Source organism: Auxenochlorella protothecoides, assembly GCF_000733215.1.
Source record: "Auxenochlorella protothecoides strain 0710 unplaced genomic scaffold scaffold33, whole genome shotgun sequence".
NCBI lineage: Eukaryota > Viridiplantae > Chlorophyta > Trebouxiophyceae > Chlorellales > Chlorellaceae > Auxenochlorella > Auxenochlorella protothecoides.
The window spans coordinates 350387-361703 of NW_011934206.1; the positions used below are offsets into that span (position 1 = coordinate 350387).

At 59.8% G+C, this 11317-nt stretch overlaps 7 protein-coding genes across 7 annotated transcripts in view; 3 read left to right on the forward strand and 4 right to left on the reverse strand.

The window, feature by feature from the left end:
* Positions 1-684, reverse strand: part of F751_3138 (hypothetical protein) — a gene marked incomplete at both ends in the record, with an annotated part of 2817 nt that extends 2133 nt beyond the window's left edge. Inside the window, one exon of the mRNA XM_011399006.1 lies at positions 556-684. Within this exon, the coding sequence (XP_011397308.1) occupies positions 556-684 (129 nt within the window). The remainder of the gene's footprint in view (positions 1-555) is intronic.
* A 284-nt stretch (positions 685-968) lies between these two features.
* F751_3139 (hypothetical protein) lies at positions 969-1628 on the reverse strand (the record flags this gene model as incomplete). Its single annotated transcript, XM_011399007.1, has 3 exons — positions 969-1194; positions 1339-1506; positions 1591-1628. The coding sequence occupies 3 exons, from the start codon at positions 1626-1628 to the stop codon at positions 969-971; spliced, it is 432 nt and encodes a 143-aa protein (XP_011397309.1).
* On the forward strand, positions 1355-1840 carry F751_3140 (hypothetical protein; the record flags this gene model as incomplete). The annotated part of the gene is made up of 1 exon (XM_011399008.1): positions 1355-1840. One exon carries the CDS (start codon positions 1355-1357, stop codon positions 1838-1840), a length of 486 nt encoding a protein of 161 aa, XP_011397310.1.
* A 316-nt stretch (positions 1841-2156) lies between these two features.
* On the forward strand, positions 2157-3886 carry F751_3141 (5'-methylthioadenosine/S-adenosylhomocysteine nucleosidase 2; the record flags this gene model as incomplete). The annotated part of the gene is made up of 6 exons (XM_011399009.1): positions 2157-2211; positions 2316-2393; positions 2579-2916; positions 3155-3313; positions 3520-3600; positions 3785-3886. The coding sequence occupies 6 exons, from the start codon at positions 2157-2159 to the stop codon at positions 3884-3886; spliced, it is 813 nt and encodes a 270-aa protein (XP_011397311.1).
* Positions 3887-4085: 199 nt separating this feature from the next.
* On the reverse strand, positions 4086-5906 carry F751_3142 (Ribosome production factor 1; the record flags this gene model as incomplete). The annotated part of the gene is made up of 6 exons (XM_011399010.1): positions 4086-4287; positions 4454-4623; positions 4853-5056; positions 5211-5305; positions 5492-5582; positions 5745-5906. The coding sequence occupies 6 exons, from the start codon at positions 5904-5906 to the stop codon at positions 4086-4088; spliced, it is 924 nt and encodes a 307-aa protein (XP_011397312.1).
* Positions 5907-6597: 691 nt separating this feature from the next.
* F751_3143 (Protein ViaA) lies at positions 6598-10764 on the forward strand (the record flags this gene model as incomplete). Its single annotated transcript, XM_011399011.1, has 13 exons — positions 6598-6762; positions 6950-7085; positions 7275-7382; positions 7570-7904; positions 8148-8305; positions 8559-8706; positions 8849-9041; positions 9181-9296; positions 9571-9729; positions 9853-9956; positions 10127-10202; positions 10339-10467; positions 10597-10764. 13 exons carry the CDS (start codon positions 6598-6600, stop codon positions 10762-10764), a joined length of 1995 nt encoding a protein of 664 aa, XP_011397313.1.
* A 285-nt stretch (positions 10765-11049) lies between these two features.
* F751_3144 (4-nitrophenylphosphatase) overlaps positions 11050-11317 on the reverse strand; it is a gene marked incomplete at both ends in the record, with an annotated part of 3075 nt that continues 2807 nt past the window's right edge. Inside the window, one exon of the mRNA XM_011399012.1 lies at positions 11050-11150. Within this exon, the coding sequence (XP_011397314.1) occupies positions 11050-11150 (101 nt within the window). The remainder of the gene's footprint in view (positions 11151-11317) is intronic.

An 11317-nucleotide genomic window follows, 5' to 3' on the forward strand; every position in this document is an offset into this window, starting at 1 on the left:
GCAACCCGGCCGCGCAGGCGCTCGGCCTCGGCGCGGCGGGCGGCCAAGGCCGCGGCGGCGCCGGCCAGCTGGCCCAGGCCCAGCTGGCAGGGGGCCGGCACCGTGTCGCCCGCCTCCGAACCGGGCTGGGAGCCGGGGAGGGCGGGCGTGGCCGTGCCGGAGCCGCCCGCCAGGCTCAGACTGCTTGGCAGCAGGCGCGACATGAGCAGGGCGGCCAGGCGGCGTGGCACGCCGGGCTCGCCCGCCGCCGCGTCCGAGGGCGAGGCCGGCGGCAGCGCGCGGCCGGCCGTGTCGGCCCCCCTTCGAGGCGGAGAGCCGTACTCAGGGCTCTCTGCCCTGCTGGGCGTCTGGAGGCCGGAGGGCTGCTGGGGTGGTGATGGTGGGTGGGAAGAGGAGGATCAGGGGAGTGTGTAAGGGGCCATGCTGGGCTGGCGATGGCGAAGATACTCAAAACAAAAGCCACAGGCATGAGACTCATACCACAGCGTGACCAGGACCTGGCAGCTGGTGGGACCCCGGCCTGGCCCGCCCATGCACACCACGCATCCGCCTCACCACTGGAACGGCTGCTGGCGGCTGGCAGGGGTCCAGGCCCGGGGTGGGGAAAGCGTACCAGCCGCTATCAAGGTGCAGGGCCACGCTTTCGGCCTCCCATTCCACGAAGTCGGGCGGGACCCGGACCATGGAACCTAGGTCTAGTCGCCACGCGCAGAGAGACGGGGCGCCGGTGTCGGGGTGTGCCGGCGCTGCACTTGTGTCACACCGGCTCAAAGGGTAGTGCTTCTCGTTGGAATCAGGCAAGGTTGATTGCCCTTGCTTGCTCGCGAGCGGGGACGGCGCCGCAGGACTGAAGGCCTGCGCCTGTGCGTCTCCATTGCAGGCTTGGTCTGGTGAGGGATCGGCGTCGCGCTCTGCCTGGGGCACTCTGGCAGACGAGCTGGGCGAGGGGGTGCAGGAATCTGCACGGCTCACCTCTTCCACCTCTTGTCGCCCACAGTTAGCCGCGTCCTCAGCACCGTTTTTGGACTCGTCGGTCGGGGATTGCATGACGGGCAGGGGACAAGGGTCCACCTCAATCCCATCGGCGGATCCGTACAGCGACAGGAGCACAGTCTTGGAGGCCAGAACTGCACTGGGCAGGTCCGAGTCAACCCAAGAGACAGGTGCCCAGTCTGGGTCGCTCGAGGCTCGCACCTGGAATGGAGGGTCAGTTGCGCAAGGAGTGTAACATGCTGCAGACCTCGCCGCAGTCGGGCAGGCCACTCACTGTATGCACTCCTTATGCACAGCTGGACGGATAACAACGAGCCCATACAGTACTGTGGGAAGCAACCGCACCCGCTCGCTGACGTAGATGGCCTTCCAGCATCTGGAGGGATCATTGCTGCGATCCTTGGCGCCAGCTTCAGACCATGGGACGAAGAGGGCGGCGCAGACAGCGTCAGATCCCCTCGGCAGTCTGCGAGCGAGGATGCCCTTGATGTGCCGAACACGCTTGCTGGGGTGCTGGGGTGCGAGCGTAGAGGAATGGTGTCACAGGCCGGGAGGCGTGTGCGCGGTGCACGGCAGCTCGCAGCGAAGTGATCTTACCCACTGCAAGGTGTCCAAAACTCCAGTGCTAGCCTCATCAGGCGTCAGATCGGTGCTCATGGAAATGAAGTGCAGTCACACATCCCAAATCGATAGGTCTGCACTCCTCAAGACCATGCTGAGGCCTACACTGGGTGGAGTTACAAGCCGTCGCCAGCTGCCCTGGGATGAGGGCGAGCTGATTCGAGGTGCACGACACGGCATTGGGAAAGAGCACAACCTCTGCTCCATCTATGGGTCTCTGTGGTGATGGCGTGCGGCGATCCCCCGGCCGGGAGGTCACCCATGACCGATTTCCGCGCCCCAACCTTGTTGGCACAACGGCAGTGATTAGGGAGGTGAGATTTCCGGCGAAGTGCTCCACCACCTGTCTGGCAGTGTCATAAATCGGGACATCGGTCGCATTTTTAAGGGTCTGAAGGGTCCTCACCGTCGTCGCTCCCGGGTTGGCAGTGGGTGTGCGTGGCGCCGGCACTTGGAGTCGAGGCCCTGATCAAGCAGCACAGAACACACGCCTGAACCTCGCCTGCCGTCCAAGTCCCCTCATAATTACACCGAGTAGCATCATGACGGAGCAGTCCCATGGTCTCGAGGCCGACGTGCTGGTCAGCACGCCTGCAGGTGCCCACATGGGAACTGGAGCTCACTGTGCATTGAGAGGATCCAGTGACGTACAGCCGCTACCTGCAATCTTTCCTGAGGTTACAACCTAAATACTGTGACAGGCAAGGTGCAGGCTGCCCAGGCTGCGTACCTGGCCTCACTGACGGATAAGCAGATCAAGCGCATCCTGGTCCTGATTGGTGAGTGTCGCAGGGCGGCTGATGCTTACCATGGACCTCGGCCTTGCATTTGAACCCCGGGATGCACTTTACAACTGGCACCCCATCTTCTGAATTGAGCACTGCACAGTCTTGTGTCCTGTGTCGCTGGACACCCTCCCTCACGTGTCTCATCCCCATACACTCTCACCCCCACAACCACCCAGCAATGGAGGCCGAGGCAGCCCCCCTGATCCAGGCCCTGGGTTTGGTGCAGGACACACCCCGCGTCATCCCGGAGCCCGCCCCCTGCGTCTCCTTCTCTGGCTCCCACGCCGGCGCCCACGTGCACGTGGTCGTGAACGGCAAGTGTGGAAAGCACGGCGTGGACAACGTGGGCACCGTCCCCGCCGCGCTGACCGCCTACCTGGCGCTGCAGGCCTTTGACCCCGACCTCGTCATCTCCACGGGCACGGCCGGCGGGTTTGGCGCCCAGGGCGCCGCCATCGGCGACGTCTTCCTCTCCACCGCCACCGTCAACCACGACCGCCGCATCCCGATCCCGGTAAGAGGGTGCGCTGGGTGGTGGGTGGTGGGTGCAGGGGCATGAGAGCTCTCTTCGGGTGTCCGAAGATACTGAAACGTCGCCGGCGTGCGCAGCGCTGCGCTGGCAAGGGATTCCTGTCTCCGCCCAGGGCACCGCAGAGCCAGTTCCAACCCGCATGCTTGTCCGCCTGGGTGTGCTCCTAGGGGTGACGCTCACACACAGACCATCCTCCTCTTTGACCATCCTCTTGCCACAGGGCTTCGACCAGTATGGGCTGGGTCTGCACGCGGCCCTGCCCACGCCGCAGCTCCAGGCAGCGCTGGGACTGAAGGCGGGGCTGGTGTCCTCTGGGAATTCCCTGGACTACGTCGAGCGGGACATGGAGATCATGCGGGAGCATGACACCTCCGTCAAAGTGGGAGGGGAGAAAGGGAGGCTGGGCGGGGTAGGAGGTGGAGCCAAACGGGTGTCCTGAGCAGACGGGATTCCAGCAGGCTGCGGCGTCTGCTCGCCTGGCCCATTTCATGGTCATGCAGACGTCCATTTAGCTAGTGCCAGCTTGCACATTACTCTCTTCCCATCCAGCCCTCCACTCCCACAATCCCCTCTTCTTCGCCACAGGAGATGGAGGCTGCAGCCATTGCCTGGTCGGCGAGCTTATTTGGCGTGCCCATGTTCAGCGTCAAGGCCATCACCGACATTGTGGACGGGAAGCGCCCAGCGCAGGCAGGTCTTTCTTTCTTTTTCCATTGGGTTACGAGCTGGTACATGCGCTCAACAACCTGGCCCAGCCGCATCAGTGCTGCACCAGGAATCCGTTCCTGTACCATGGTTGCCCCCACGTCAATCAGCTCTTGTAAAAACTCAGAACCATCATCCTCTGCAGGACGAGTTCCTGGAGAACCTGGCGACCGCTGCCGCCTCCCTCCAGCAGGTGCTTCCCCAGGTACTTCACTACGTCTCTGGTAAGAGGTACCGCGAGCTCTGACCATGGCACTCCAGCCTGCCAGAGAGCCCAGCCTTGGTGGGAACTGGCACTTCCAAGCACCCACGCCCCACACATCCCACATCGTGGAGCGGATGCAAGCATCTCGGTGCTCTGCTCCGGGCGGATGAAGCAGGTTACAGGGCAGCGCAACCATCCGAGTCATCGCAAGGAAACACAGCCTCCCGACGTGCGTCTCGCCTCAGAGCTTGAAGCGGCGCCTGGAGGTGTCCTGCTCCCCGCTGTTCAGCCACTCAAACTCGCCAGACTTGGAGTCAAAGGTTCCCTTCTGCAGCGACTCCAGCTGCAGAGTGAAGCGTGGCCCCAGTTCCTGCAGCCGCGCCTGCACTCGCGCCTCCTTTGTCCTCCGGTCCGCCTTCTCCTCGAAGATGTAGCGATGATGCCTGGAGAGGGGGAATAGAGAGTTGGGGTTTGTGATCTGGTGACAGGTTGGAAGGGCCAGCCATGTGGCCAGCAAGCATGGGGAATCCTTCTCCCATATCCTACTGGCACAGCCTTGTCAGCCACCCTCAACGCCTAATAATGTCTGGCCTACTGGCCGCTCCGCACCGGAAGAAGATGAAGTCGCGCTGGTTGTGGAAGGTGACCACCCTCCTGCCCCGGAAGGCGGGGTCCTGGTGAAAGAGGGAGGCAAAGAGGCGGCCCACCCGGTGCCCAAGTCGAGTGGAGAAGTTGTTCAGCACCACCTCTGGGCGATGGGATGAGATGCGGCCGTGGTTCTGTGGTGGAAGGTGGGAAGGGAGGGGTATGGCTTTGGAGGGCTACTGAAACGTGATGGGGTTCATACTGTGCCTCAAATCACAAACTGTCACACAGTATCTGCATGCAACCAGGCAGTGTCTGGGATATGCGTGCAAGGCATCCATGGCCTCAGCCATGCCCTGTGCATGTCTTGAGTCCATGCAAAGCATGCCTGCTTCATCCCCGTGAGCGCCCCGCACCACATACCGAGATCTCCGTCGACAGCTTCAGATTTGATAGCCTGAACTGGGCGGTGGGGCCCTCTGGCAGGTGGGTCACCAGCATGCCGTTGATCATCTTCCTGTCCTCGTTGATGACCACCACGTCTGAGAAGTCGCGATTCTTCGCAAACTGCACGATCTTTTTCAGCGGGAAACCCTGGCGCTTGTAGTATGTGGCATTGGGGAAAACCTGTATGGAATAAAGGGGTGGGAGGCGATGAGACCCTGATTACCGGGGGACTGTCAGCATCCCGCAGCCTTCCCTGCGGTAATATGAGTGCAACGCCCCCCTCATGCTGCCATTGCACCCCATGAAGATGCATCGAGTACGCGCTCATCATCACCTCCAGAAGCTCGGCTATGAACTTGTACATGATCCCAGATGGCTTGAAGCAGGTGGTGATGAGCACATGTGGCGGGCGCACCCTCTTAAAGTGATCTGCGAGAACACGTCCCAGGAATGGTGAGCGGGTGTAGTGGGGGACCCTGGAGAGGGTGCCATCATGGTTCAAGGTGTGTCTCAACTGCACTCTCCAACCAAAAACTCTCCCAAGAACCAGGGCACCCCTGTTCAGGCGCCATCGCCCTCTCCCTTTGCCACGCCTGAGAATTCTCCCTTTCTCACCTGCAAACTCATCCTGTGTCTCCTCTGCAGCTACCTCCTCGTCATCCGGCGCAACAATAGTCTCATCCAGTTCTCGTGTGTTCTCGATTGTCTGAGATGGTGATGGGAGGAAGCGCCAGTGTTGAAATTCTCATACTAACTGTGCTGATGAGTTGCCAGGAGCTCATGCACACAGTGAAGGTGCCCTTGGCGCATTTGCAGCCCTTCACTTACACTCTGCCCCACGGCCATCCTGGCAACCCCGCCCCCTTACCTTGGGGACCGGCTTCGGTACGGGTTCTGCACCCGCTTTCTCTGCCTTCTCGGCTGCTGCTTGCCGCTTTTTCCTCTCTGCCTTCTTCCGTCGGTCCTCCTTCCGCTTCAGCTCGCGAAACCTGGTGGACCGGACCTGCTTGTTGCCAATGTGCTCGACCATCTGTCCAATTGTCTTGGGTGCACTGGTCGACGGGCACTCGTCCTCATCTTGTGTGTCCGCTCTTCGCTTCATTGGCGGCATTCAAAACTGCCAGCCGACAATGCGGTCCCAACCCAGTACAAGGATGCGGGAGCAGAGTTTTATAGTAATGTGGCGGCAGTCGGTTTTAGTTAGACTATGACTGAACACTAGGTTTTAATATCTGTTGAGCCGAGTTATTGGAGAACAGTGGCATGCGTAGGCTGGTATTCGCGCTGCATGCAACACCTGCGGGTGCATGCGCCCGCGCGCTGAGCCACTCTGGCTTTAGATATCCTTTGATCCTAGCGCGCTGCGACCTCCATGCCGGAGGAGAGTCGCCAACACAGCTCCCGCATTGCATGGAAATCAACCCTCGCAAAATTCTTTCATGTCGTGATTGGATCTCGAAGATCATTTGCCGCCCGGCCTTTGTATCGGGAGGTTCTCAAGGATGTCGAACCTGAACACTCCTGGCATGAATGCCGCCACCAATCTGACACCGCACCGATGCGCATGCATCTTCCCGCACCCAGTATACGGCAGCAAGGTCAACTTGCCTGTCATGGCGGCCGATCGAGGCAGTCGTCAGCACTCGCATGCGGGACGACGATCAGGGCCACGCACTCCGACAGCAGTAGCGTCGCCGGAACGTGCGGCACTTCAACCCCACATGGCTGGGCACACCGACCTCATCAATGGTCTGGGCTATGTTGGAAGTGTTCCCACCAGCCTCATGCCCTGGTTGCTGCGCCTCAGCCACATCCGCAGCAGCATCTCGGGCTCTGACACAGCTGATGCCCTCCAGGACGCAGCCTGCGGTCTGCTCATCTGGCAGGTAAGCTGCACGGACCTGCTGGTGGCATGGGCATTTGGAGATGTAATGAATTACAGTAGAAAAAACTCAATGCAGTATGCAAAGTAACCTTGCTGGATTGTCCTTTGTAAGCTTGACAAACCTTGAAATTTCTGCAAACTGGAGCCCTTCCTTTCCCACACCTTTCAAAGCACATCACATCACACAGGCGGCACTACAAGAGGGTCTTGTGCCCGACGACGAGACGTTGGTGGCCATGGCTGAGAACCCTGGGTTTGTTGGCGGCGACAGGAAGCTGGAGGACCTGAGGTGGCCTGATGAACCCCTTCGAGCTGCCCTCCTGAGTGAGCCGCTAGGGATTGGAGAGATGCCAGTGGGTTCATCCATGGTTTACATAGCATCAGGGATTAGGCTGTGCTTCATAGGTGCACATGCGTGTCTCAGGGAGTGTGGCCGGCTCATGGTTTCTTCCCCAAGTTCGAGCCTTCAACAGACCGGCTCGTGGTTCTCACCACTCCATGCTCACACCACAGGGGGAGTCACCGTGCTTGGAGTTGGGCGGTTTGCCAAAAAGTACCCTGCTGTGCTGCAGGCCTTGCTCAAGAGCCTGGTGCAAGTGGTGTGTCAGTACCAGAAGACGGGTGAGTGGGAGGAGGCAAACAGTGGATCAAGCAGAAGCATGAGGTAGCGCAATTGCATCCACAAACTGCTTGAGAATTACTTTGTTGAGTTCTGGAGCTGCCAAAGTGAATCTTAATGGTGGATATTCAGGCAAACATGATGCTGGCACCCCATCCTACACATCCCTCAACCCCCTCGCATTCCCAGTCTCTGGGCTGATTGAGGAGGAAGGGCGTGCACGAGATGCCAGCGGAAATGTGTACAAGACCATCGCCGAGCTGCAGGCAGAGGAGGCGGCCCGACGAGCAGAGGGAGGGAAGCAGGGCATCCGCAACCCCAACGTTGTGGCGGCTGATGGGAAGCCGCGGGCGCCAGTCCCGGGCCAGCCTCAGCCGGGCAACAGCGAAGTCGAGGAGGAGGAGCCCGACTCCACAGAGCCGAAGACAAAGGAGGAGGAAGCTGCCCAGAAGCTTGTGGCTGCCCTGGTGAAGATGTGGAGGGAGCCACTCACCACCCTGTCTCGCGCTGGACGCGCTTTTGAGGTGTGTTGAGGTAGCCAAATCAGCTGTGGTGGTATAGGAAAGGACTTTTGTTGAGGTCGGGTATTGAATGGTGATGCTTGCTCGCCTGACGAAAGCAACAAGCCGGTCAGCTTCATTGGTGCATGAAATGATGACACCTCTCTTGCAATGAGCCTCTTTGCAATTCCCAGAAGTCAACTCGACTTCCTCTTGGTCTCCTCGTGCCCAATAATGAGAGTTCCCCTCTGTCTCCTCACTATCCAGGGCATGGAGGCGCTGCTGGGGGGCGGTCGTGGCGACCCCAATGCATTTGACCTGGGCGGCGGCATCTGGGGGAGGAAAGGGTGGACGGCCATGGATGCCCTGCGAGAGAAGCTGGAGGATGTGAAGGAGCTGCGGGACCTGGTGCGGTCGTTGGGCAGGTGCGCACGGGGCAAGGCAGGGAGCAGGGCCGAAGCGTGGGGTTGCTTAATCACCTGGCGCCACTAGATGTGGCTGGGCATGGCACCAGCATGTCAACAAATTTCTTCCGGTGCAGCAGACAGCCTTCTTCAAAGATGCAGAGCTGCGATTAAGGGATCTTGGTTCCTGTTCAACATCTGCGTCCATGACATGCTCCCAAGCTCCCGGGATGGCATTCCCGATAGTCTCGTACTCTGATCCCAACTCCCACAGAGGTGGCGGCTGGGGTCCACTGCGCCGCGCCCCAACGCAATACCTGGATGACAGGGGTCGGCCCGGCCTCCTGCGTACGGTGCTGGAGGCGCAGGAGACCAGGGGGTTGACCAGGGGGGATGACCTCTCGCGCATGCTGCCCTCAGAGGTGAGGGACTGGGGATCGTGAATTGAATGGTTTCTCATGAGCGTGTACAAGATCGCTGGGGGTACCCTGCCATTGGCCCCCACAGGCAGGATTTGCCAATGCAGATGTGCCGGCCAACTTCCCTGCAACCTCCGGCACGTAGGCGGCCCTGCTCGCAAGGGGCAGGACGGTGCGCCAGGCGCGCCTGCTCTTCTTTGCCAAGCTGGCAGAGCAGGCGCTGCAGTGCTACGAGCGTGACGGCTGGTCGGAGTTCCCCACCAGCACCGTACCAGAGAGGAGGGAGGTGCGGCCCACTGCTGAGAGGGGCCCAATTCTCCTCTGTGTGGATACCTCAGGTCAGAAGACACCTGGGCAGGGGAGCAACTTTGAAGATGGCATCATGCAGGCACTTGTACCATGGACACGTGGGCTTGGTGGCAAGGTTCCAGCCCATAATCATCTTGCCCAGCGCCCACCCTCCTCCCATGCTCGCAGGCAGCATGCGTGGGCCTCGGGAAACGGTGGCAAAGGCGCTGGCGCTGGAGTGTATGAGGGCAGCCAAGGCGCAAGACAGGGCCTGCTATGTGTTTGCGTTTGCAGGCCTCCAGGAGGTGAGCATGCTAGATTCTGCCTGTTATGTGGAGATGGTGGGGATTGGGGAGGTGTGTATTCACCGGGGGTGAGGGAGCGTGACATCAGTCCGTGTGTGAATTAGGGACTGGTGGCTGGACTCATACCCAGCCCATTTCTGAGCTTGGTAGCGGGATGCGTGTCTGATGATCTTCATTGTACTCGCCCACGCGTTGTTCCTTTCCCATACTGACTGAAGGAGTCAGGATCCCTGTACTCCGACCAAGCCTCCTCCACCCCATCTTCCTCATGCAGGTCCGAGAGCTTGAGCTGAACATGGACATGAAGAGCATCCATAACCTGCTGGACTTTTTGGAGAAGACTTTCAATGGCGGCTCTGACTTCAACAGCCCCATCAAGCTGTGCCTGAGCAGGCTGACAGATGCCAAATGGGCCAACTCTGACATCTTGCTGGTGATGCTTTGGACAGGAGGGGGTGGGACTAGCCTCGGGATCTGCCGGCAGGTTGCCACCGAAACAGGTGCATGTGTCAATTGTATACAAGTGCAACCCGACGCATCACCTTTCCCCCCACAGGTTTCTGATGGGGAGCTGCGCCAACCAGGGGTAGAGATTATGAGGAAACTGGCGGGTGCCAAGGACAAGCTGTCGCTCAGAGTGCATGGGCTCATCCTGGGCAGGTGTGTGGGGCAATGGGCAATTGAGTCGCTGTTTGTTTGCTGAAGGGTTAGAAGAAAGGTACAAGGGCATGTGTGAGTCGGTCGCAGCCTTTGTTCTCCACGATTGCTGACAAAGTTGAACGACTCATTTGCAATACCATCGCCCTCCCTCTCAACAACCCTGCATCCAGTCCTGAGAAGAAGAGGGCAGACCCTGCGGTGTTGCGCAGCCTGTGCAGTCACACGCTCCCCAATGGCAAGAACGAGGTGAGTGTGTATACACTATGCCCAGTTGGAAGCCATGGCACTCTTTGCTGCTTGTTGCAGGCCTGCAGCTTGTCCAAACGCCTGATCCCAGAGCATATAGTGGAAACAATGGCGCCACATCCCTGGCTCCATGCAGGTGTTGGTGCATGAGTTCGCGGACTGGGCCAGCGTGAAGAAGGACAGGTCGCTCACCTTTGACTGGGATGATGCCCTGGGCAATGCGGCCCGACGGGAGGCGGGGCTGCGGCTGGAGAAGATGAGAAACGTGAGGCGCATGGGGAGGAATGGTGCTCGTGGGTGGGTGGGCAAATTGTTCATTGTCTTGGCACGCCTACGTGCTGTGTGCCTCAATGTGAGGGGCTCTGAATAACCAAATCCATCCCCCTTACTTCAGGCCGAGATGAAGCGGCGGCGGCTGGCAGAGCGTCAAAAGGGTGGCTCGGGCCTCAAGGGTGAGGCCACCAAGATCCTGCGCATGCCAAGCAAGGATGCATCCAGCTTTGACGAGAAGGGGCCCAAGGGAAAGAGCAACCAGCGCAAAGCCATCACCTTTGACCGCTGACTCCGACGCTCCCATGGTGATGCCGAAAATCTACCTTGCTGACTGTGAAGATTGTGACATTAGCGATTCGCGTGATTATTACAGGATGAAGGTGCTGTCAAAGGCACGAGACCTGTGTGCCGTGGTGCAACAAGCAAAAGGCTGACAGCCCCACTTTCTTCCTTGACGTTGGACACATCTGAGCCGGGAATTACGGACAGGAGGAACCATGCTCTCGCTCCAGCATGGCATCAATCGGGCAATATCATGGCACGAGCCACTGGGCCTGGGTCCGGCAATTACACGCTATGCAGTGCTGAGGCGCAGCACGTCAGCCAGGGAATCGAGGTAGGCATCCGGGCGTATCTTGTTATCGGGACTGAGCAGCTCCTCCTCGCTCGTCACGCCTGCATGCCGTGCAGAGCAGATGGATATGAGTGAGCGGTTGGGAGAGCAAGGCACCTGGGCACCTGCAGCATACTCACACCACTCTCCCTCTCCCCTCAACAGCCCTTGCCAGCGCCCGACCACAGTGTGAACAACAAGTTGCAGTGCGTCTTGGGACCTCATACCG